At 43.9% G+C, this 25,119-nt stretch overlaps 1 protein-coding gene across 2 annotated transcripts in view; it reads right to left on the bottom strand.

Moving 5' to 3' along the window:
• NINJ2 (ninjurin 2) overlaps positions 1-23,612 on the bottom strand; it is a 97,961-nt gene extending 74,349 nt beyond the window's left edge. The window contains exon 1 of one of the 2 annotated variants that reach the window (XM_019515520.1): positions 23,116-23,612. In XM_019515520.1, the coding sequence (XP_019371065.1) occupies positions 23,116-23,148 (33 nt within the window). In that variant the 5' untranslated portion in view covers positions 23,149-23,612. The remainder of the gene's footprint in view (positions 1-23,115) is intronic. The other variant, XM_019515519.1, reaches the window with a different exon arrangement.
• Between the last annotated feature and the right edge of the window lie 1,507 nt (positions 23,613-25,119).

Below are 25,119 nucleotides of genomic sequence, written 5' to 3' on the forward strand. Positions count from 1 at the left end.
CAGCTAGCCCTGGGGGTCATTGCCACTGTGGAAGGAAGTACCAGGGCCCCCTGCAGCTTAGAGACCACTTGGCCTACTGGCAGCCTCACTCCCCAGACTCAGGAGAGGCTGGTAGACTCTGCTGCAAAAAAGAAAAAGGGTCAGGCCCATCACTGCTTCTGCCATCAGCAGGCTCCTGCAGCTGGCAGGATGGCTGGGGCCACTCAGGAATGAGCTGGCTTGCCCCTGGGCAGCATAGGAAGGCAGCAGAAGGGCAGCTGGGTTTGCTGGCAGCCAGAGAAGGCAGCGGGGATGTACCTGGGGCACTGGAAGCCCAGGAGGGCTCAGGAAAGCATTGGATCAGGTGCCTATGAACTGGAGCAGCACCCAGCTAGCTGCCCAGGCTTCCAGTACCTCATGCACTGTCCCTGCTGCCTTCTCCCACCACCAGCAAACCCAGTCGCCTTCCTCCCATCTTCCTGCACTGCCCTAGGAGCAAGCCAGTCCATTCCTGGGAGGCCCCAGGCATCCTGCCAGCTGCAGGAGCTCACTGAAGACAGAAGCAGCAAGAGGCCCAATCCTTTTTTTCTGTGGAGCCTGCCCACCTCTCCCATTGCCAGGGGGTGAGCTGACAGCTGCACCATTTCAATCTGCAACAACAATGAAAACTCATTTAAAACCCCCAAAACATTTGCACATGTACAGTGTGATGCCATTAAGCCACACAAGTGACATTTTGGTCATGTATACATGGTAATGGTGTCATGTGTACAAGTATCCCCTAGCCTCCGTGGCCATTTTGAAATGTGCTGGGCTTAGCACATGTGATGGTGAGATGACACTGGAGCATTCTAATTAGAAAGCAAAGTAATTTGATTAATTGAATCTGCTCTGATGCGTTCTAATTAGAACATGAACGAGCATGTCTCTAGGCACCCTGAATGTTCTAGTCTATTAAAATGCCAAGCAAAAGTAAATGGAAGATAAGTGGCATCCTGCAGATTGAGAGCTAGTGAGTTACCTGGTTGACTTCGGGCTTCTGCTCTTCAGATAAGAAATCCCAAACCTTTCTATTAACACTACAGAATCCCAGTATAGTTACTCAACAAAACAATGAATATGTATAACACCAGCCCCTTCAACGTTTAGAATGCTTCAGATTTTAAAAAGATGGCTTCCTATTCAAGACGTGAAATTTTCTATCCTAGGGAACAAGGAGACCAAATTTACAACTTTCATTGCCTATACGCAGAAGCCTAGTGCTGAAAAACTTGAATATATGTAAGTGGTTATGGAGGTGTAAGTGTGTTCAGATGGAGGCCCTGTTGTGGCTTGTTTAAGACCATGTGTCCACCAGTTCCAAAAGAAGCTAACTCTGCAAAGAACTACTAAGTGATTTTATTAAATGGTGTATTGAATCATTTTGGTTGCTTCTTTCTTATATATTTTATACGTTTGTTCAGTGAAACTAGCAAGTCCAAGTTATTAGAAAGAAATAGGGATGTATCTGATTGTAAGCAGAGTTATGCTACCCTTGGTCACAGCTGAATGTCCTACTGTCATAGTATGTTCAACCTAAAGAAACTATTCTGATGAGATGTCATTGGTTTTAATGGTCTCTCTTCAGTCTTTTGTGATGCTGTATAGGTAGAGTTTTAGAAGAAGCCAAGATATTAATATCCTTTTTCCTGCTTTGATAGTTGAATTAAGTTTCTTAATCTAAAGTGGTTATTTTGCTAATTCCTTTCCAAGACTTCCGTAACTCATACTCCAAAAAGTAAGAGAAAATGGGCTGTGATCATCTAAAAGCAATTAAACTATAAACAAAACTGATACTATAATCTGCACAGTTCTGGCTTCTGTTCACTCCCAACTTCAGACCAATAACTCCATGCCACATCCTTAAACTCTGCCATGTCCAGGATGCAACAGAAAAGAATTACTTCTTGTTGTGTAGCTTCTTTCATGCCAACAATGTATGAGACTTTCAAAAGTGCCTCTGAATTGGGTGCACAAGTCACAAAGCTCTTGAGCTTCTCATCACCTTTTGGGGTCCAAAACATGGGAAGTCAGTATTACATGAAAGAAAAAAAACACAGTGATGTAAGAAAGGATGCTCAAGAGAGAGCAAGAGATAAGGGGTAACAGTCAGAGGGGACTCTACATGGCATTTTATGAGCTGAGAGTAGCAGATGAATGGTAGAAGGTATAATTTATCCAATTTAAACTGCTTTCAATTCTTTTAGGACAGGTCTGCACTCAAAAGTTTTGCTGGAATAGCTACGCCATTAGCAACATGATAAAATCACAGCTAGCAAAACTTCCAACTTATACCAGCAAAGGAGTCCTTCTGTCTGAATAATTTATTTTGTTCAGGGACCTAGTTTAACTATCTTGGTAAAGGAACCCCCCTTATTTAAACTGTGTTTCCACTGGGACCTTTGGTGGTAAAGTCTTTATGGAGTAAGTTAGTTCCCTGACTCATCTCTGTATTTGTAGGCTAGAACAAAGCCTTGGAAGGTTTTGCAAACAGATTGATATCTTGAACTCCATCTTGAAACGGCTGAGAAGCCAGCGGAGGGGTTTTACGGATGGTCATGGATCTTTGTTTTTGTGAAGAGAACTGGAGATGCTTTCTTGGGGAAATCAGCTGAGTTGTAAAGTTTGGGTCTAAATCTACCCTTCCCAAAAGTTTGAGAGGATGTAGAAGTAGGGTTTCAGCTTGGAGCCATCTCTGCATTCTAGCTTATAGCTTTCATGTGGCTACATGGATATAGCTTTCAAAAATAACTCCCAGAACTGATCCCAAAAAATGTACAATAATAGGTGCAAACAAGTACCCACAAGCCCAGCATATGAAAGTGCACATTGAAATCTAGTAGTTGTATTCACAATCTAACATCTTTTTTGTAAAGAGAAAGAAGCCTTTTGTTTGCACATTTACCTGACTCTGTGTATGTACACACATTTTACACATACAGCTTAGGCCTCTGGTCTATTAAAATTAAAATAAGAAAATAGCCTGTTATAGCTTCTCAATCCTATTACAAGGAATGCTCATCAGGTCTCCTGACACCTACTCTTTTCTTCTCTTGTCCTGCCTCCTTTAACACAAGATGGTTAATAATAATAATAATAATAATAGATGGATATGTGAACCTACCTTTTAAATCTGGGAATCTCTAAAAGATTCCCTGTGGTTCCATCTCTAGAATTGTCAAGTTTCTAACTATTTTCTTCCATAATTTGCTATTAATTATTGCTTGAGCCATTTATGATCCATACATGAAGTGCCTTCATCTGTGTAAAGCGGCATTGCTACTGCTACCCCAGTGCTCTCAGTGTATGGTATTAGAACCTGATGTCCTGCCAGAAGTAACACCCTCGAAATCTTTCAACAGCTGTCTCTGGTATCCTACACTCTTTCTGTGTTGTCCCTGGGAATTCAGTTTTCAAATTAGACAAATATTAGTCCCTTTCCTTTTGTGATAGGAAATGGAGTTAGGGCCCAGTGTTTTGGAGTTTCACCTGGGTTTTTTTTCATTGTCTTTCTGATTGGGTTTTTAAAAGTTTTCACTCCTGCACAAAGTGAGGTCAACCTGCTAACAGTATTGTGAGTGGAGGAATTGGTTTTGCTAGTGATTTATGTACATTTTGCACTGATATGAATGATGACAGAAGGGGCAAGCTGGTGGAAAATCAAGCCCACTGTCTTGCTTATCTCTGGCCTCCAGAGAGGTTCAGCACTAGGGAAGTGATTCGGGAGGCAGCAGCTATGGCACCATATACCTAGAGATTGGGGAGATGTCAAGCAAACCCTTAGACAGGATTTTATTTTGAAGAGTTCCTCAGTGCGGATGTTGCTCTGTGGGATTTTTTGGATGTGCTGAGTCAGTGAGTATAACAAATGACTGCTTGCTCTGAAGCTGGGGGGAAGTTTGGGCTAAGGGAGCAAATACCTCTGGTCAAAAGGAATGTCAGTTACCCAACAAACTATAATTTAGAGAAGATGCAATTTCTTGCAATCTAGAAAGCAATTAAATTCAGCCTCAAATATAGCTTTTTGACTTCCTAGAGTGGGAGACAAAGGAAGCAGATAGGAACACTAAGAAATTGGCATGCATTTGCTATTGTATCTAGTATCTACTCAGTAGTGTATGTGTAAAGAAGGGACACTTGGAGGTGAGTATATAAATGAGGATGCAAAACAAATGCCTCTGATTTCTGGTAGAGTTCAGAATATGAACCCAAATTTTTCAACTGAACCTAGTTCTTATAATGGGTTGAACAAAGTGGTTCAGATAACCCCTTGAATTTGAGATGGGTGGTGCATTAAGAGGGCAAAAAATGGGCAGGTAGGATGGTAGGAAAGCTGAACCTGGAGTATTCAGGGCAATCTTGGGATTCTAGTATACTCCAGTGGTCTCAATCGGTGACCCAATTCCCAGTATTCTACAGGATATCTAGCTGCTTGCACAAGTCCAGGCACAAGGCTTGGAGGAGAGATAACAGTATTTCTCCCACCTTGTCTTGCAAAACTCTTATTTGTCTTGAGGTCTCTGCCTCTCCCAATGAGCTCACAATTGTTTCAGGTAAGAGTATGTTATACATGCCAGGGATACCCCAGATGAAAGCAGACCAGAGGATGCTCAGTAACAAATACAACTTTCCTACACCTTTAGTATAAAGGACACTACCTATAGCACAACTAAAGGAGTCACAAAGCTGTATCTTCACACCCCAATTCAGTGGGAGGAGAACAGGCCCTGCAGTACACACACATTCCCAAACAAATGCTGTGATCAATAAATCCCAGCATCAAATGGTGTTAATAAATGGCCTTCTGGTATTATCACTTAAGCCAAACAGGTAATAGGAAATTTTGTTTGGTTATCCCAGCAGCTTGTATCCTGGGAATTCAATCTAGAAGTGTTGAGAGGTGGTGGGCTTATCTATTAAAGTAATACTGATATGGTGCCTTTCAATGTTAGGTCATAATGCTCCTTATGGCTAGGGACAGACAGTCAAAAAGACAGAGCCTGAATTGATTCAATCGTTAAAGGTTAGTCTAACCTGCAAATCTTGAGCCAATTTGTAAGTGGATAGACATTCCTTTTTCATTCCAGAAATGCAGGCACATGCCTGCAGTGGCTCAGGATAGAAACCGGGGGCACTAGGGCTGCCGTCCCTTTGCTTCACAGTGCTGAGCTGCCGGGGGTAGGGGTGTGGCGACAGGACACTCTGATTAGCCCAGCAGGGAAGTGATAACAGTGTTTGTCACCCCTGACTCAGTGTTTATCACCCCATTAAGAAAACAACAGAGGGGCATTACCAGCTACCTGTTGATTCTGGAGCCAGCATGTCATCTGCTAGTTAATACACAGATACCTCTCAGCAAGACAGAGGGGAGAGGGGAATTCTTGCTTAGCAGGGAGTGGAGAGGGGGAGGGGGAGGGGGAGAGGAGCAGCCTGCAAGTCTCTGCTGAGTTGCAGCCAGGGAGCAGAAGGGAGGGACCAGACCTGCTGTGGAGCAGAGAGCCAAATCAGCTAACTGTGATACTACTTTCAACCAGGTTTATCTGAAACTGGTTTCAGCCATTTTCAAACTGGTTTATGTGCACTGAAGATCCGTTCTGTTACAGGTTTAAACCAGTTTCTGATCACTTAAACTGGTTTAGGTGTAATGTCTGTCCCTAGCCTATAAGTACATGTGTGTGCACACAGATGTGGTAAATTGAGAGAAAAAACTGAGAGAAGGAATTAGTGGCAGAGTTGGGAGTAGAGCCCAGGGTTCATACCTCTCATATACTTGTTTTAACTCCTGGAAGATATTCCATGATATTTTGACCATTCTGTATTTAGCATGCACATTTTCCTTTTAGTATGTCTCTGAGGCATTTAAGATGCTGAGAGGTCCAGGTATAATTATGCTGCACACATCAATAGCAGCCAGCCAGCCTGCATCCTGCTTACCCTTCGGCCAGTGACAAATTCTCATCAGACAGGGAGAAAATAGAACAGTGTACAAGGCTAGAAAGGTAATTGCTCTCAGCACAACAATAAGGATGGCTGTATTTCTCTCAACTGCAGACCCACATGATGCACCTCTTTGCTTTTTTATTGTTGGCTGAGATGGAGACACCTTTTGCTGCAGCTGGCCAAGCCACTGAGTCAGCTGCTCCCATAGGAGAGATAATGTCACTGTTTATACATTGTGTGAATGAGGCAACAGGAAGTGCTTTAAATGTCCCTTTCAAATCAATGTTTGCCACACCTAGGCTGCAAACACCTGAATTCACCAACACGTTGGCACAGTTCCTAGCATTCAGGGGCTGCTTCCGTACTGAGAGATTGTAAACCAGTGGCCCATTGGGCCACTTAACTGCAGACCCCACAATGCCATTGTAGCTCAGTGGCTCTGCAGAGCCAGCCTTAAGTAAAATGATGCCCTGCGCAAACTTATATTTTGCCACCTCCTCCCTTCCTCCCCCTCCAAGTCCCTTTCCCCTCCAGAGCCTCCAACCTGCAGTAGTGCCACTGATTGGAGGGGCCGGGTGCTGCTGCTGCGTGGGTGTGTTTACACGTGTTTTTACATGCTCCTAAACTTAATGCACATTAGCCTAATGCACATTAACATGATTTAGGCAAACATATACACATGTGCACACGAAGGCACATTAGCGTGAGTGTGTGAACCAACTTAGGACTAAAGTTAGTCCCAAGTCAATGGACACACTCCACATTAATGTGCATTAGTGAATCTACATGTTCGCTAATGCAACTTAGCTATTTGTGCATAAATTGATACCTGCTTTATGCAGGTATCAAATTTAGGCTCGAGAAGCCTAAAATTACCATTTTTAAGGTGCATTAAGGATGTGCATGTGTAGATGCGCGCTCTTAATGTGCCTTAAATTGGGCTAATGTGCCTTAAATTGAGCGAATGGACCTTAAATGCGCATGTATAGAGACTCCCTGTGTGTGTGGCATCCCCCTGACCACGGTACCTTGAGTAGTCATCCATGTCACCTACCCCTAAGGCCAGTTCTGTTGCTCTGGATTAGGTTTAAAGGTTTACTGCCAGAGAAAACTTGAGGTCATGGGGAGGGAGGGTTGGTAATTGGTTATAGAGCCATTTAGCTTTGCATTATGAGCTAAAAACTAATGTTGTAGCTGCTCTGCTGAGACTGTTGCTGAAGAGGACAGTTAGCACCAACTGTAATGTGGACACTGTTATCTTAATATCTTTACATAGAGATCTTCAAAGCCAGCAAGATCTAAACTCACTATGTGTGTGTCATGGATGAGCAGAGGTAGAATTACAAGTTCTGAATGAGCTTGGAGGCTAAACTAACCTCTGGCCTAGTCTTCACTCCACTGTTTTCTCTGTTTGAAAAATTGTGTGAATCTACACTGAAAGCTCCTTTGTGGCAGCAGTTATACTACCTTTCCCAAACAAAAGAAGGTTTCTTCTGTTGTGCGGCAGCCAGGAGAAGATACATGTAGAGTATCTCATTTTTTCTGCTGGTTTTAGATGTCTCTTCAGCAGCAGGTGCCTTGTTAAGGTGCACTTTTCATTCTGCTGGAAAACTGCTGCAATGGAGCTACACAGAATCACCAGAAGTGTGTGCAGCTTGGCAGTGCCAGCCACTGTCTGGTACCAAGATCCCCAGCTCATAGAAATAGTCTTTCTTTCTCAGGCTGTGGCAACAAGTCAGGTAATGTGGGAAATTCTGAGAGTAGAAAATTTCAGCCTCTAGAACTAGTCAACGTTTGGATCATACCTGCTTTTTTATTACTTACTAGTGTATTGCCCATCAAGAATGATGGGGGGGGCAGGCGGGGACAGAGTGCTGCGGGCCACCACCCTGCGCTGCCACTGCCACCGCCACCGCCACCGCCACCTCCCAGGAGCAGGGGTGGGGGGAAGTTTGCATGCGGTGGCCGCCAGTCACTGACCCACACTGCTGCCGCTCTGTGTCGGGCTGTGTGCCGCACCACCTGTTCCCTCCTCCCCCACCCCCGCTCCACGTCCGGCCCTGTGACCCCCCCACTTCCCACATTTGGCCATCTGTCTATGTGTCTGTCTGTGTGGAGCACTCTGACGGGTTGTTTCAGTAAGCATTGTGATTGGCTGCTGAGACAGCCAATCAGAGTGCTCCAAGAGCATTAGGGACAGACAGATACGCAGTCAGACGGATGAAGCCCTTTATATATACAGAATTCTCCACATCTGCTGGCTTCTGGCTCTGCAAGGCTTCCCTCTGCTGAGAGAGTGGATATTTGTATTTGGTTGGGTTTAGGACCATCTTTCCTATCTGCCTAGGCCTCTCCCCACAAGCCTGGGCTTTTTTCCTCAAAGATTTTGTGGTATGCTGAGGTTTGTGGCCCCCTCTTAACTAAGGGTGTTAGCTTTTAATTTCAGGTGTGTCTAGATCTACCTTTCCAGGCTTCAAAGGGAGCTCACCCTGTCTCAATTTTTTTTATAATTTGCCCCCCAGAATTAATTATTTTCTGGTCCTGTGGGCACTGCAGGTCTTTTGTTCCAGTAGGTTCCAGCCTTGAATCCTTTTCCAGGATTCAAAGAGATTGCACCCCACAGCATTATCTTTTTCATTCTTTATCCCTTGTACTCAGCTAAGGCCTAGTTTCTGTGACCTGCCTGCCTCATTTGAGGAGGGCTTCCATTGTTCTGCCCACCACCACTCTCTGGATATGAAGACGCCAGCACTTTTCACAAGCACTAAATCCACATTTGCAGTGTTTTTGAAAGGTTGAGCTGCTGAGCCAGCTGAACAGCAGACATCAGAGGAGGGACCTCATTCTGTGAGAGCTTCAAAATCCTTCATAGGTGGAGCCATCATAACAAAGCAAAGGCTCTTTGACAATGCTCGTCCAGGAGACTGGAATTTTGTGCATCTCTCACTCAGTTTTTTTCATAACCACATGCTAAAAATAAGGGCTGATTAAGATATCATTGCAGCATCAGCTTCCAAGTATCTTCCAAGCACATGAAGATCAAGACAATTCAAAGCCGCTCATACTGAAGGAGGGGAGGAAAAGGGCAGTGGCAGATTAAGCTTTCTTTAAAGCATATTATTATGTGGTTAGATGTCTCTTTTCTATGCAGGGTTCCCAACGGGGTATAGTTCCTGGCAAACATGAGAAAGTTGCAGCTTATGTGCTTATAATTGTATTGGTTTGCATTGCTAAATAATTCCAGTTGGAGAAGGGCCATGAGTCAATGTATTATGAGGGGTGGTGGTATGTCCATCCATCATCCTGTAAGAACCAGATGTTCTGCTAAAATGATCAGCAGTGGAGGAATTAACCAAGTGGATAATTAATTAGGCTGCATTGAGATGGATTGGGGTGGTCTACGTCTAGATAAAGAGCCAAACTTTCCATGTGTCTACAGACCTGGGGAGACAGGAGGGCACTGGTGGTCCTGTGGAAGGTTTCTTTCCCAACTTTATGGGCTAGAAATTTAGGGCCTGATTCTCAATTACCCTTTGAGTATATCTAGACTGAATTCCCAGTGCTGAAATACGTTATATCTGTCCACTCCTACTTGCATGTGTCACACCTGTAAGCAGGTCCGTGAAACTCCTCAGGGGGTGCCCACTCCAATGCCTTCCCAGAGCCATGCTTGACTTGTCTGGCATGGCTGAGGGTGGTTGCAATGGGTACACTCAGAGCAGCTTGACTGCCACATTTCTGTATGTGGCTTGTGCAAGCAGGATTGAGCAGGTGAGTGTGGTGTGCTTGAGAAAGGGTATGCTGTAGCCAGACCCTAAGTTTTTGCAATGTGCTCCCTTTTCATGGTTAAGCATGAACTTGGCCACACTGACAGATATTCAAAGCACCTCTCTGGGCCTACTTTTACTAGGTTTGGTTTCCTAGCTGACTGATAAAATCAAAGGTAGCAGAGGAGCAATGTAGTTGGTTTCATAGAGATATATCCTTTCAATATTTCAACATAAGCTTTTTGAGGTGACTACAGTGGGGATGGATACCAAAATGATTTACTCAAAAAACAGTTTGGGCAGCAGTACCAACAAATGCTGAGCCAGTATTCAAACAATAGGGCACACTTTGTGGCAGTCTTTTAAGACAATCTTTCACTCTGTATTGGAGTTAAAACACAGGACTGGGTGCAAAAAGACTTGTCTTGCAGTTCTGGTTTTGTCCCTAACTTCTGTCCCTAACTTCCTGTGTCTTGATTTACTCAGCTATAAAATAGAGAACAAAGACCTCCTATGTCATAAGGGAATTGTTTAGCTAACTCGACTGATGTGAGATAGATAGAAGGTGATATGGAAGTGTAAAGTATTGCTGAACTATTGTCTTTGAAGAGAGATTTTTTTTTGATACATGGACACAATAGGCACAGAATGAAAGGTACAATTTTGGCTCCAGTCAGACTAGTAGGATTAGTTATTCCTCTCAGATGATTAAAGTCTGTAGTGAGTCTGGGACTTTCCTTTAAAAAAAAACCACTGTTTTTCAGGGATGTGAACAGAAAGGGGAAAAAAACCCTGACAATTAAATGACAGAAAACTCCAACACATCATCTCAAATACAGCTGATGGATTTCCCCAAAATTTCCAAAATGAATTTCCTTTTGGCCTGAGATATATGTATGAGAAACATCAGCCCAGAAGGTTATTTTGAGAAAGGTTGAACATGAGGGGGGAGTTTTTAACTGCTTGAATATAAGAGTTTAAGATAGAAATTATTTCACAACCCTAATTATAGCATCACCCAACTGAATTATGACAGGGAATATGACTTTCCCAGTACACAAAAAGCTATAATTGCATTCAGTGACATACACATCTCTTTTAGCATCCAGGAATCTATCCTTCTCCCAGACCATAATGGTTTTAAGGTTAGATTTCTGTATCTCAGTCAAACCTTTCTATTTCCAAATTCTAAACTAGCGGTGTCCAAAGGGATACAGGAAGTACAGATAATTTGGGTGTCTCCTTTCTCCCCCAGATATTTTCATAAACATTTGACTGACTAGCCACACTTCTAGAGGTGGATCCAATGGATATCCCAGCCCTCACTTCTTTGTACCAGTAGATTCCTGCACTTGTGTGATAATGTCCCTGTTTGCTGATCAGGTTGTCCACTGCTGGCCCATTTTTTTCAGGTACATGATGTAATAGCAGTTACCTCTTCAGTAATTCTTTCTAAGGATCACAGCACATAACAACTGTAAAACTTACAAACGCTTATAAACATGAACTGAGGCTCAGAACTTCCCTGTGACATGTTATCCCCATTTCACAGATATGGAAAAAAGCACTGGCTGGTTGAAGCCAGAATTTCCAAACATGGCTGCATGAAGTTACAAACCTAAATTCACAATGAGCCACCCAAATAAATTATCTGTTTTTTTCAGATGTTCTGAGTATCCTTATCCCCCACTGAAGATGGAGAGAGCAGCAGATGAGTGTTCAGCTCCCCTGCCCTTCTGAAAATTGTGTCCTTTATTTAGAGTGCTAAAAGGTAATCTAGGGATACTACTTGGATACCTTCCAATTTGAAAATTCTGGCCTAAATTCACACAATGGGTCTAATTGTTTCATGGCATCTGCAAGCATTAATAGCTGCATAAGGTGAGGATATACCCATGTTAAGCCTTAGAACTGTGACTTAACTACCAGATTACCCTTCTGTCTCCTAGGACCAGTAGCTCCTGGGACATATTTAGCTGATTTTTCAGCTGGTGGGACTCAGTTTCAGAAGTAGAAAGAAGGGATTGAGTGGCTTGTTGTCCAACAAACTCCCTTAGGTATTCCTGGAGCCCCATGACCGTGATATCTGTGCATCAAAGTTGAGACTTAGGATGGAAGACAAGCACCAACATGGAGACCCACAAAGAAAATTAACCTGATTTTCAGTCACACCAACAGTATAAAGGGTGTTAACATGTAAACGACTACTGTAATAGGTATTGATATAACTGAGGGTGAGGTCCAGGGCTTCCTTTTTCAGGGAAAGAGCATATACATAGAAGAAGTGAAGTTGGGGTAAGAGTTTGGTTTTCAGAAGAAGGACTTCAGAAGAAGACAAACCAATGTAGCTCAGTTTCTGCTGGGAGTTGAGGAAATGGTGAGAAAGCTTCAACTGGAGTGAGGAACTAAATGAGTATAGCATCTCAATTTTTAAGAACTAGAAGACCATGGCAGCTGATGAGTTATTCATTTCTTCCAGCATCTGAGGGGAGGCCGGAAAGGCTGATGGAGAACGTGCGGTTCAATTCTGTTCAGGGAACGACGTGGAAGCTGGTGTGATCTGTAGGCCAGTATCTTCTTTAGTTTGCAGGGGCCATAAACCTACAAAGATTTCAGCTCGGCAGAAGGCTTTTATTACTCTTGTTTAGTTTATTTTTATTACCAGGTCACAATTCATCATAGTAGCCAGAAGGGCTATTGCACATTGCTGCAGCTGTGCTCAGGGTTTCCTTTATACACTGAATAAGAACCGTGCTTCTGCCTCACCCAGACTGGCACTGAGTTGTGTGAGCTCAGTGTGGCTGGATCAGATATCTCTGTACATAAGTCAGGTGGCAGGGGCTGCGTACCAGATTGGCAGTGAGCATGAAGAATCCCTTTGGGGACTACGCTGAGGATGGACAGTCCAGAGCAAGACTGCTTCTCGATTTGGAGAAACCCAGAGAAGGTTATGTTGCATGTTGGCCTCTACAGGGACTTCCCTTGGGGTGGGCACTATGCCCTTGGGCAATCCAAGAGAGCCTACCACCGTGTGCTGACCCTGAGTTGAATTGAATTTCACTGCCCGTGTAGATGTTAAGCAGAAATCCAAGGCTCATTTACTGCCTTTGTTTGGCATTTGGGCTGTCAGCCTTTTAATATCCCTCCCAGTGAGTAGGAGTTCACAGGCCACATACTCTCTTCTGCCCACTGTGTGAGGGAGGGGAGCTCCCAAACAGCCAACATTTGCCTCTTGTTTGCCCTCTGCCACGTGCTGAGGTGGAGTCTGAAATTAAACAATACAGAAGCAAAGGCCAGTGACCTATGAAAGCTGCCAAACAAGCCAGGATGGGCTGGAGAGGAGGGGTCAGGGCAGGGCCGGGAGGTGTTTTTGTCCCCATACATGTTTATTCTGCCTGTCAGCTGACCTTGTTTTCCTGAACTGCCCCTTGATCGTGGTCTTGGTGCAGCTGTGCTGAGCCGCTACCTCTTTGTGCAGGAAAATGGTGCCACTCTATACAAAGAGCCTCAGCATCCCCGTTCCCCTCTGCAGGGACGGTACACAACCACCCCCAGCCACAAAGCATCTCTGCTCACTTTCAAGCACCTGCTACTTGATATGGCACCTCCAAGCTTTTCAGTCCTGCTCCCCATTTACCATCTCCCCCTCTAACTTTCAAAGTGAAGAAAATCATTTCATTTTTAGAAACACTTTCTTTCTCCCCATTCTCCTGTGGCTCTTCACACTATGTGCCTCCAAGCATTTCAGAGTCCCCTGGTCCCAGGAAGTGAGTTCTGACTGGTAAATCATGTATTTCCATTTCATTGATCTCATAGGCTGATTTTAGTGTTGATGCCCTAGGATCACTGCCGCCCACAAGCACTGCCTTTCTTCACCGGGGGATGTAAACCATTGTTGCCATCCCTCTGACACAAGGCTCTGGGAGGTTCTTCTCCACGAAGCTTCGTGGCTGTCTTCTTTAGTACTTCAGATTGAAGATTCAGGGAGATGACTGTAAATCACCAATGTCTAGTTCTAGACCTCAGTTCATTGTTAAGGTCCTGAGAAGGTCCAACCTGTTTGCTCCAGGTTTCAAGGTGGAACAGGAAATCCTGAGAGAGAGCAAATACAGTTTTTGCAGTGTTTTTGTCTGTCAATGGGAGTAGAGGTTGTTAACATTTGTAGAATAGAATTTGTGGAGGTGGTTATTTGTAGACTGGCTGCGTTCTCAGGTTTGTATGAACATATGGGAGCAAGATCAGTTGGTCTGACAACGTAGAATAGGGACAGGTTCATCTTCTACTTTAGCGTCTCATCTTGTGCTCCATTTTGGTTAAAGCTGGTGAGAAACCTTGCACTAGTCAAGACTGAAAGGGTTCACATAAACTGCTTGGCACAGGGGCTGTCACTGAATGTGTTTGTACCATGCCTAGTGCAATGAGGCCCTGACCTGGTTACAGCCTCTGGGCAGGACTTCAACATAAATGTTTAATAGCTCTCAGGAAGAGTGTTTTAACAAAAGAGGGAGGATCTTCTGAGAGGGTCTGCCATCACAAAAATGTCAGACTGAAGGAAATGGACTTCAGTGGAATCACAGCATGGGTACCTGGAGGCAGTCTGACACCATGTTTGTAGGTGACCTTAGACTCTGAAACCTGTATAAATAGAAAGTAGTTTGCTCATAGTTGGGCTTTTCCACTGTACCAAGATGCTGCTGCTTATGCAGTAGCCCTTTTTTGTAGGCAGTCCAGAGGTTTGAATTCATTACTAGAATAATTTGAGTTCAGAAATCTACAGGATTGGTTTTCTCTGACAGTGCCTTCTTGCACCAGTGATTTACAACACTGGCAAGTGCCCTTCACAGAAACCAGAGAAGAAGTGCACTGTGCCATTTATAGTGAGTGGTTGATATCTTCTGTCAGCACTGGCCTTGCTCTGCAGGGGTTATACTAATTTTACAGCTAGGGGAGGCCATGGATTATTTGACCTGTTGTTTGGCTGCCCAGAAAAACCATAACCTATTATATCCATGCATTGTAGCATTCTTTTGACAAAACACTTTATAAGCTCACTCTCAAACTCTACACCTTATCTATCACTTGAATTATTAACTGAAGCAGCATTTTAACAGCCCACAGCAGTTTAAGACAGGAAGTCAAGAAGAATACTGTTACCCAGAAGAAAGTGCATAAACTGCAGACAATAACATAATTGACATAGTTGTACTTCAGCCAAAAGAGCAGAGCAAACATGCTGAATAAGGTTCTCCAGATGAGCACATTAGAAAAACCCTGTAGACTGCAGTAGAGGTGTGCTAACTTCCACTAGCTGAGGGTCCACTGTCTCTTCCAAGGAGTGTTGTGGAATCGTTGATACCCACAAATAACCAGAAGTCCAGTTGTTTTATCACTAAACACCACTTCCTTCAGTCCTGGGCATTTCCAAGGGTCTTCCAATTTAGCATATCAGAGATATTGTAATTATGGAAGAAGCAGCTGAGATGGCTGCAGAGATATACAACAAATAACAGATAAGACTAATGCAGCACTATTGGCTTCCATGCAATGTCAGGACACATAAGGCCAGTTTTTCTCTTGGGCTTAAAGCCGCTTCCTGCAGGACCCAATGTGCTGTGAGGGACCCCATTATGTGCACCTCCAACTTTGGGCTCAGTAGATTTTAGAATAGTCCAGGGACTTCTCTAATCTCTACCAGTGGCAAATCTTCAGGGAACATAGTGCTGCCACAACCATATACCCTTCCATTCAAGCCACCTCCTTCAGTGAGACTAGGAAACTGGCATAGGAGCCTGATATTCCTGCCTTATAGCAGCCAAGACCTCTCCATCACCAGTGGCCTCATCTCTCAGCTGTCTAGACACAGCCAACAATAATCTGCCTTTCCTGTTACACTGTCTCACAAGAGTTTATCATTGGTAAGACAGCTATGACACTTGGGCTAGATGTTGTTGCAAAAAAACACACATTCTAAAGTGGATGCATGATGATCAGTCTTTTCCCACAGATCTGATCATGTACCCTAGGGATTATGTGTTTAAGGTGCCTGAGCTCTTCTGCACTGAAAGTGGGAGCAGGCATGGCCATACTGATGTTGTGCACATGCCTGTTCAAGGACATGCAAACTTGGGTACCAGGATAAGAGATGAGGGCACACTTAACAGGGTGCTGGTGGAGTGAAATAAAGAATCTGGTGCCTAGAGGGGGTCACAGTCTCTGAATATGGTGTGAATACTCATAGATGCTAGGGTCAGAAGGGACCTCAACAGATCATGAAATCTGACCCCCTGCCTGGGCAGGAAAGAGTGCAGGGGTCAGATGATGCTGTATTTTTAGATGAGTGCCTGGGGATAGGAATTCTGGTATAGCTTTTATTAGAATGCTGGAACTTTTTTTCTCATTGTTGTTTCCTGAAGTGAGACTGGGAGCCACTGGAACCAAATCAACTCCTAGTGCAGTGTTGGACACGCTTTTTAATAGGTGTGCCACAAACTAACTCCACACCCTTCCCAAATGCCACTCTGATCCCCTTCCACTTCCCCATTGGTTGCTTTGCTTTCTGTTTCCTGCTCTGTGCTCCCTGCCCTATCTGCTGCTGTGCTGCCTGTCCCCTCCATAGTCTACCACATGCCATATACAGAGGCTTCCTGTGCCACTTGGCCAGCCCTGTCCTAGTGGACAGACTCTAATTTCAGTGCTGCTACAACAGGGATTAATTTGACCCCTAGTCTCCATGTATTCCTTGCTTTCCACAATGCTTGCACTTTGTGGGTCTCCTTTACTGTTGATCCAGTGTTGTCACCATCCAGGAAAAGCACTTTGTGCTGGAAAGGTTTCCATTGTGCCACTCCCTGTCTAAGTCAGCACACTGGCCACACCAGGGAGGGGTAGGAGAAGGCATGTGTAGGAGTAAGGAGAAATATCACAGCAGGATTACAGAACAAAAAATCAAATTAGCACTGACTATCAAAATATCTCTTTCTCTAGTGAATGCTCAAGCCTTCTAGCATTAGTGTGACAGGTCAACTGGGGAACAGCGTGGATATAGCAAAGCAGGGCTAATTCCAGGTCCCTGCTGCCTAGGGAGGAGACAGTGGACCTTTCCCCTGTGCAGTAATACATTTCACTTCTCTATTTCTACTGACTCAGAAGAGCTTTGTTTTCACTGTGCATGTGCTGCCCAGCCCTTTACCTACTCTGTGACTATTTGCTGTCAGTTCTTATTCCTACAGCTCACTGAGTGAGTGACATTCAGTAGTTACAGCAAGGGTGGAAGGAATCAGGGTCCTGACTCTGAGATTGCATTCCTGGCACTGCCACTTGCTACATCAGTTTGTTAGGTAAGTGACTTAACCTCTGTGATTGAGTTTGTCACTCTGAAGAAATGAGGATAATTTGTCCTTGCCTAAGGATGTAATGAAGCTTAGTGAAGCATATAGAATCATCAGATGGAAGGGTCATTGTAAATGCAGAGTATCATTACTAAAGTTCAGTATTATAATCATTGCCAAAAACCCAAGTGACATTGTTGAAATCCTCTGGGACAAGAACACTGCTTGGATTGTGACATTGGATTGTCACATTTCTAGGAAACTGCTGAATGGGGGTAAAGGTCCCTGCAGCACTAGAAAGCACAACTTGGCTGTTGCTGCTGAAGCAGACAAATATGCACTCAAGCAGGGAACTTGTAACCACGCCACAGTCTGAGGACATAAGTTAAACCCACAAAAACAGAGAAATAAAAGTCTAACCCACTTGAAAGCAAACCCAGTATATTCTGTCATCAAACACAGTGTGCAAGTGGGATGCAGGAGAGAGAATTTATAGTTGTACAAGGGACTTTCCATTAACTTCTTGGGTGTTTGGGGAAAGTTCCAACCATTAGTTTTATAGCAAAATCTGTTAATCTGCCTATCTAAAATTATCTAACCCAGCTATGGTCAAACTACCAATTTTAAGTAAACTATAAAGTGAGTTTAACGCTTTCTTCTGGCTACAGGTTATTTAAAAAAACCACTCCAATTTCCACATATTCACCAGGAGCAACTGAACAGTTAAGAAAACAAATTTCAACCTTTGGGCTGCTCCCAAACTCTTCACTTTGGCTACTCATCCTTTGTTACTCAGAGCATGTGACCGATTATCCAAACTGCAAGGTAATATTTAGACTTGCACGGGTACCTTAGTCCATATTGGATTGGCACCAATAAGAGGAAAATTGACATTATCGGCAATCGGCTTTCTTTGGCCAGTATAGCCGATAATGCCACTGATAAATGCTGCATGCAGGAGTGCAGCCACAGGACACATGTGGCCAGGAATGCAGCCTGGCAGCTTGGAGAGCAGTGTCCGGCTGGTAAGTCTGTGGAAGGGAAGAGGCGCGGGGGAGGGAAGGGGCATGGGGGGGGAGATTGAGACCCCCATGGTGAGGGAGGGAGTGGGACAAGGGCATCAGGCACTGCCCAGCTGGGCCAGGGTGGGGTGCAGGGTGTAGCTGTGGGCAGTTCATCTGGGGGCATGGGGGGTGGCTCCTGACACTGGGGCTGCCCCCTGGATGAGCCGCCCGTGGCTCTGTCATGCACCTGCCCCTGCCCCAGCCCCACTCCCTTCCTCACCGCAGGGGCCTCAATCTGCACTCCCCCATGCCCCTTCCCTCCCCCACGGCCCTTCCCCACACAGACTTACCGGCCAGATGCTGCTCTCCAAGCTGCCAGGCTGTATATTGGCTATCAGATCAGTGTAGGCCGATATGGCTAGTTAATAATCGGCCATTGATATCGGCCAAAAAAATCTTTATCCATGCACCCCTACAAATATTTCTGCTTCCTTCTCTCAGTGACAAACTTCCTAAGCAGAACAGCAAGCTAAAAAATGACAAATGATGAACATCAGATACCCTTCTTCAGAAATATCTTGGTTCACATAAGAATATGAATAACATTTAATTCATGAACATCTTTTGAACCTAAAGCCATTCGCATAGATATTCATGAAAGCAAAAACAGTACAGATAGATCCAACTCAATAGCCATTCAGAACTGGAATAGATTTTCATAGAAACTGTGATTTCTAGTTCACTCTAATTCATGTAACCTGCCTCTTCCAGCATATCCATTACCTCATTATCAGAAGCCAGTTTTGAGGCAGAATGTGTTCTTTTGGGGTTTTGGGTTCTGTTTTAATTCCACCCTGAATATCCCCAGTTATCTCAGAACAGAATTTAATTTACTGAATCAGATCAGTGCTCCAGTTAGTCTGGTTTCCTGGCAATAGCAAATACCTTATAGAGGAAGATGGAACTAGTTTCTGTGGTATGGGGTGGGGAAAAGGGACTGAGTTCTAGCCTGTTTATGCATGTGCTTAAAAGTGAAAATTGAAAAATAAACTCCTCTGAAATACACTGGACAGAGGTTTGGGGGGTGGCAGGGGAGTGGGAGTGGGAAATAAGTTGTTGTTAGATAAGCAGTTGTCACACCTATGTTGGGATACTTGGCAGATACCCATTTTCTGCACCTGATCCATTCAACAGCACTTTTTGGGCCAGAGGACACAATCTTCCTCATTCCCCTACACCACTGGTCAACTGATGCACGGGGGATTTGAAAGTTCCTCTCTTGGCTTGTGTAACTGTAAACATTAGTGCTGGTTATAACATTATCCGGACTCCTGTTTAATGCCAGCTATAATATTTGACTCTATGATCTTCTCCAGGGGAAAGTGAATTCCATAGCCTGTGTACATGCTGAGTGAAGACACATTTCCTTTTATTTGTTCTTTTAACTTCATTAAGTGAGCCCTTGTTCTCATGTTTTGGGACAAGCTTAAAAGACAGGGGACCAATCTCTCCTTATTAGACTCTTTGTATATTTTAAATACCTCTTCTAATTCTCCTTCAGTACAGACTTGAGGATCATATTTTTTTTAATTCTCTTGTCAGAGGTAGTCTTGAAACACAGTGAAATGTAATATGAAAATCCTATCAGGGAGGAGGTAGATATTTGCGCACACAACACTTGCAAAATGGAGACATTTAAAGCACTAAAATGTGCCTCAACATTCCTGGTAGCCACCCTAATGGCATGCAGCAGTTCTTTTCAGGTAGAGGATTCACTCAGCAGAAGGATCCCTGGAGTTCCCCAGACTGTGGAGTGTCCACATCAGCAGAAGATTTTGAAGCTGCAGGATAGGCACCTATACTTTGTAAACCAGGCAGGAGCAGCCAGCACACAGAGAGAACCAAAGGTTCTTTGAAAAGTTCCTTAAATTAAAGAGCACATTTGCTAACCTCCCCTTGCTCTTCTTTTTTCCTCTTTTGTCTTGTTCTATGGCTGTTTCCCCCTGAAGACCCTCTTTTGCCTCAGCTGCATAATCTGTAACACTTTCTTTCTATTGCTGGTACCATTCAGGGCACACCCTGGTAAAAATCATGCAGGATCCCATGGGCAGATCTAGGATTTTGAAGAAAGGTATGGTGCATCATCACATATAACACAACACGTATTTTGCTCCAGGTAAAGAGGAACTAGAAGCTTCACTAATGTGTTAGAGGCCTAGGGCTATATTATTTAATTTAAGATTGAAGCAAAAATAAATATAACTTTATTGGAATGTTCACTAATTTGCTATATCATACATTTTGTATTAAAAGCACAATAAACTAGGTAAAATACACAAAACTGTCATTAGAATTAAATGTACATCTCTTTCAGATACACAAAATAAGATCAAGCCTTTTTTGAGCATTTTGACAGGGCATCCAATACTTCACCAGAAGTTATTTCCACACCTGAGTTAATGTTTACCCGAGTTAATGTTTCTACACCTGTGTTAAGTTTTTAACTCAAGTTAAAAACAGTCTGAAGGGCTGTGAAGTAGGAGCTACATTACTAGGAGCAGCTACAAGACAGCTGAATTGCAGAAGAAAGAATAGCTTGATTATGGTAAGACCATTAAAAAAGTAGAGAGGCTGATTAACCCCTGTGCAATGAAGAGTTTAGAAGAATCAGGTAGATTACAATAAACCATGAGTCAAGTGTCTGACTCAGTGCCACCTGAATAGAAATCTTGTTGCCACTGCCAGGCAGTTTGTTTTAAACTTTGGATGCACCAGGAATCAAAGGAGGGGTGCGACTGTACCACTGCATCCACCTGGATCCACCCCTGCAGGACCATATGAATATTTGTCTATATTTTGTAAATTCTAGTTTTGCTAACGTCCCCTCGAGGTGCCATTAAGACAATTTCAGGCAAACTGTCTCTCTTGTGGGTGTTTGCAGAGACCTGGCTAGCAACACACTGTATTTTACTTGGTTCAGAAATAAACATGTTAATTTTAATTTTTCTAACCCAAATAATCCCTGTCATCCATCACTCCCACACCACCACTTGGACAGAAAGCTGCCTTAATTGCCCTTTCATTCCCGCTACAGAAGGAGCAAAATTCAAATCTGAACACAGAGTTACTCTGGATCCACAAGTATCTGAAGCTCAGAATTGTTTAATGAAGCAGGGCTTTGAACTGAGATCGTCTCTGGTTTATACTTCTTGTCTGTGTTTTCCCAGCATGGTTTACAGGAACATCTTCACCCCATTTTTCTTGATTTCAGAAAATGCTGCTCCTGTCTTTTCTGCTGGAATCAGACCTCCCTAGGAGCATCCAGTTGCAGCAGCTGCCAGAGCTACCTTGCATGCTCCTTTCTTTGCTCATTTATTTTCTGAGGTTAGGTGTTCCAGGCCCTGCCCCTGTTTTCAGAATGGGAAGGGAGAAAAGGAGCAGAGGGAGCTTGTTCTTGAGGTTCCCCAGCTGGCGCTGGAGGTTGGGGTGGGTGGATTAGAGTCTCCTCTTTCCCCCCAGGCCCTGGAGGTTGGGGTGGGTGGATTGGAGCCCTAGCAGGGGCTGAAAAAACCCAACTGAATTCCCTCTGCTCCCTTTACCCCCTCCCATTCTAAAAACAGCTCAGAGGCTGGCAGGCAGACACAAATTACAGAAGATGCTATGTTCTAAAACATCTTCATCCGAAGCCTCAGGCAATGATTTTCACCCGATCAGCCATTTTTGAACCAGTCTTCATCCATGCACTTGTGTTTGGTCATAGCTATAGACTATTTTCTGTGGCCAGACTGGGCAAAAGTTGTTACTTCTTTCTGTGCCTTTAAGTTCATTCAATGAGCTTTAGTTAAAGAGTCCCAGTGGCCTTTTTTAAACCTGCGGGGGCTTATACACATGACGCTGAAGTGATGCTAGGGTGTTCCAATTAGAACACGTAGTAGACTTGATTAATCGAGTCTGCTCCGACACATTCTAATTAGAACACATTGGAGCACATGTATAGGCACACCAGTGTGACCCTGTGACTCTGCCTGCATCAGGACACAGCCTCAGTCATTCCTTCTGTGCTCTGCAGAGTCAGGGTTCCTAGTCCCCACTTCTTGTTACCAGACTTTGGAATAGTGAGAATTAGTGCTCTTTATTACAGCTCCATTGATTTCAATAACCAGAAGCTTTGCATTGCAAAGGTGAGTCAAAGAAGAAAAATCTGGACCCAGAAATAAACTTCCCCAAGACTGGCTACAGTCAACTCTGAGGATTTGTTTCAGGCCATTATCAAAAAGATGGAGGCCAGCTGAAAAATATGGATCCCAGTTCCAACTTCCCTATGTCTGAAAGGGGCTAGGGGCTATGCTTTGACCAGTCCTAAAAAAAAGGCCACCTGCAAAGAGAAGATCTGAATCTGGACTTCCTTAAATTCGGCATTTCTAATCTGGGGTTTTGATTTCATTCCATTTCTAATGCTTTCTCTTCCCAAACCCTTGAGTAGTTGCCCTTTCCTAGACCACATACCAAGCCTTAAGAAACACGCTCCTTAAAAACATAAACACTAAGAAAGGAACACAGAGGACTGAAAGAGCTTTATCAAGAAGTGTTGTTTCTCTGCAAACTCCTTGTAGGAAATCCTGGCACTCTCACTCTCTCTCACTGTTTGCTGTATTTATTTCTCTTCCTCCTCCCAAGATTGGGAGCACTTTCTCTCAAACACAGAAGGGCTTTGTGAGATGGGGAGCGGCTCAAACTTTTTCAGCTTGTTAAATACGCACTGCCTCCTTCTCAGACTTGGACATTGACTGCCCCTGCTATTTCACTCTCCCCACAGAAGTAGTTCCCGCTAGTATGATCTTCCAACCCTCTTCCCCCCCTTCCACAATAGGCAGCTAATAAGCCTGTTGATTACAGGGTCCACTCCCCACACTGCAAATTAGATTTTCTTCACAGGAGAAACTTTCATCGGTGAGGTTTTAAAATGAACAGAAGTGAGTGACAGGAGTGGTTGGCATTGCCCCCCCTCTTCCCTCCCACTTCCCCTTCCCTTTGGTATTTTCCCCAAGAGGGACTTACTTGAAGGTTGATGATTTCCCCTTCTGATGCCATCCTTTTGCTCAAAAGGTGTCTTCCTGGGCTCTCTGCAAACTGCACAGTAGCTCTGGACTCTGCAGTCCCAGGGAGTCTTTAATGCTTTCTCTGGATGGGAGAGTACAGCTGCTGGGAACAGACCTGCTATTCATCTGCCTGATGTGGGACGCCCGCCTTGGCATGAGGCATCTGCTTGGGGGCGAAGAAGGGGTGGCACGTAAAATTCTTATTGTCCTTCAGAGGCTGAATGGTCCATGAAACAAACATCTCTCTTCACTTGCTACGATAGTTCTTGTTCATTACATTTCTCTGCTACTTCTCTGGGTACAGCTGAGCCCTGTGAGATCACCCAGGCTGTGATGAAGCCAGCGTACCATGGAGCTCATGGCACAGATTGTACAGGCTTTAACTGTAGCCCTGATCCACTCTGTAGCCTGTCCAGGACTACTGTATGAGGTTGGTTGGAAACCCTAATGGCTGAGAAGATAAAGGCTGGAAAATCATGTCCTTTTACCACTGCTCTACTAAAGCTGTCATTAAGGCTGAGGCAAAATTTAATCACTTCTGACTTTCCAACCAAACAAACCCCAAACAAAACCTTTAGGGCTCGAATTTGCAATACCTGGTCTGAGCTGAGAAGTTAGAAGAGACCAAAAACAGCCTTACACAGAAATATGCACAACCAAAATGAATATAGCATGAAAGTAGTATGTGCAGGATCCTTTTACAAATGCTGGCTCCAGCTTCATTATCTCCAGATCTATGAAAAGAACAGACATCACTTACAGAAGAAGCTACTGATATACTGGTGTTTCCCAGCAGAATGTCGTCTCACAATAATATTAGTGATTAGTGGTTTTATGGACAATAATACTAATGCTTAGTAGTTCTACGGCATCTTTTAAAAGCAAAGTTGTCCAACCTCTGAGCGGCTGGGGGCTACACGCTGTGTGTGCCTCCCACACTCCATCTCCCTCACCCCTGTCACACAGACTGCAGCCCCCTGGGCTCCCACGGGTCACCCTGTCCTGCCCCCAGGGGCAGGGCCAGGAAATGGAAGATGGAAGAAGGAGGGGGAACCCAGAGACCCCAGCGGCAGCAGTAGGAATGGTGGTTGGAGTGGCAGCTGGGCACAATCCACAGGCTGGGTGTTAAACCCTTGCAGGCCAGCAGAGCATCAGGTGGTCAACCACCATCATATTCTTGTGAACTAGGCATAATGATCCCATATTAAAGGTGGATAAGCTGAGGCACTACAGCATATGTTAACAGTTGGCTAAGGTTACACAGAATATCTGTTGTAGAGGCAGGAACAGAACACAGATCATTTGATTATCAGGCCTTTGACATACTTGAGCAACTTTCTTCTCAGGGCATAAATTGGGAAGCAGGAAAAATAGTTTCTGTAGGAAAGGATGGGAAAGGTAGACATCTTTCAAAGCTATTGTAACATATTTGTGGTTCACTTAAAAGATTACTGCTGTTTACATCAATCTAAAGAAGCAACAGATCACTTAACAATCATTTGGAAAATCCATCTCATACACTTGTATCAGTGAAGTTAGTGACAGTTAACTTGTACTCTTGGAGGGAAGGTCTGGGGTTAACAATGCAGGCTCCTGAATGCTAATCCATAACAGCAGACTGACATTGCAGCAGCTTCCCATTTGGCATTTTTAAATTATATTTAAGAATCTTTTAAAATAAAATATACCATAGCAATTTGTTCTTTACCCAATTTAAACATTCTGACTGGAACCTCTTTCTATATGAATAAGAAATTTCCCTTTAGACATAACTGTTGCAAACACTAATACAGAGAATTACCTGTCCTAAGTTGCTTTTCTTAAAAAAGTCTATAAAAGTAGGCTACAGCTCAGCTTATTTTATAAGCACAGTATATTAATAGGTAATATATACATATCCAGATATACCCTGTCTTTTCAGCCAAGTCATGAATTCTGAGGACAGTTCATGCAATGCTTGTTC

Source organism: Gavialis gangeticus, unplaced genomic scaffold (assembly GCF_001723915.1).
Source record: "Gavialis gangeticus isolate Ggan-Ray unplaced genomic scaffold, GavGan_comp1, whole genome shotgun sequence".
NCBI lineage: Eukaryota > Metazoa > Chordata > Crocodylia > Gavialidae > Gavialis > Gavialis gangeticus.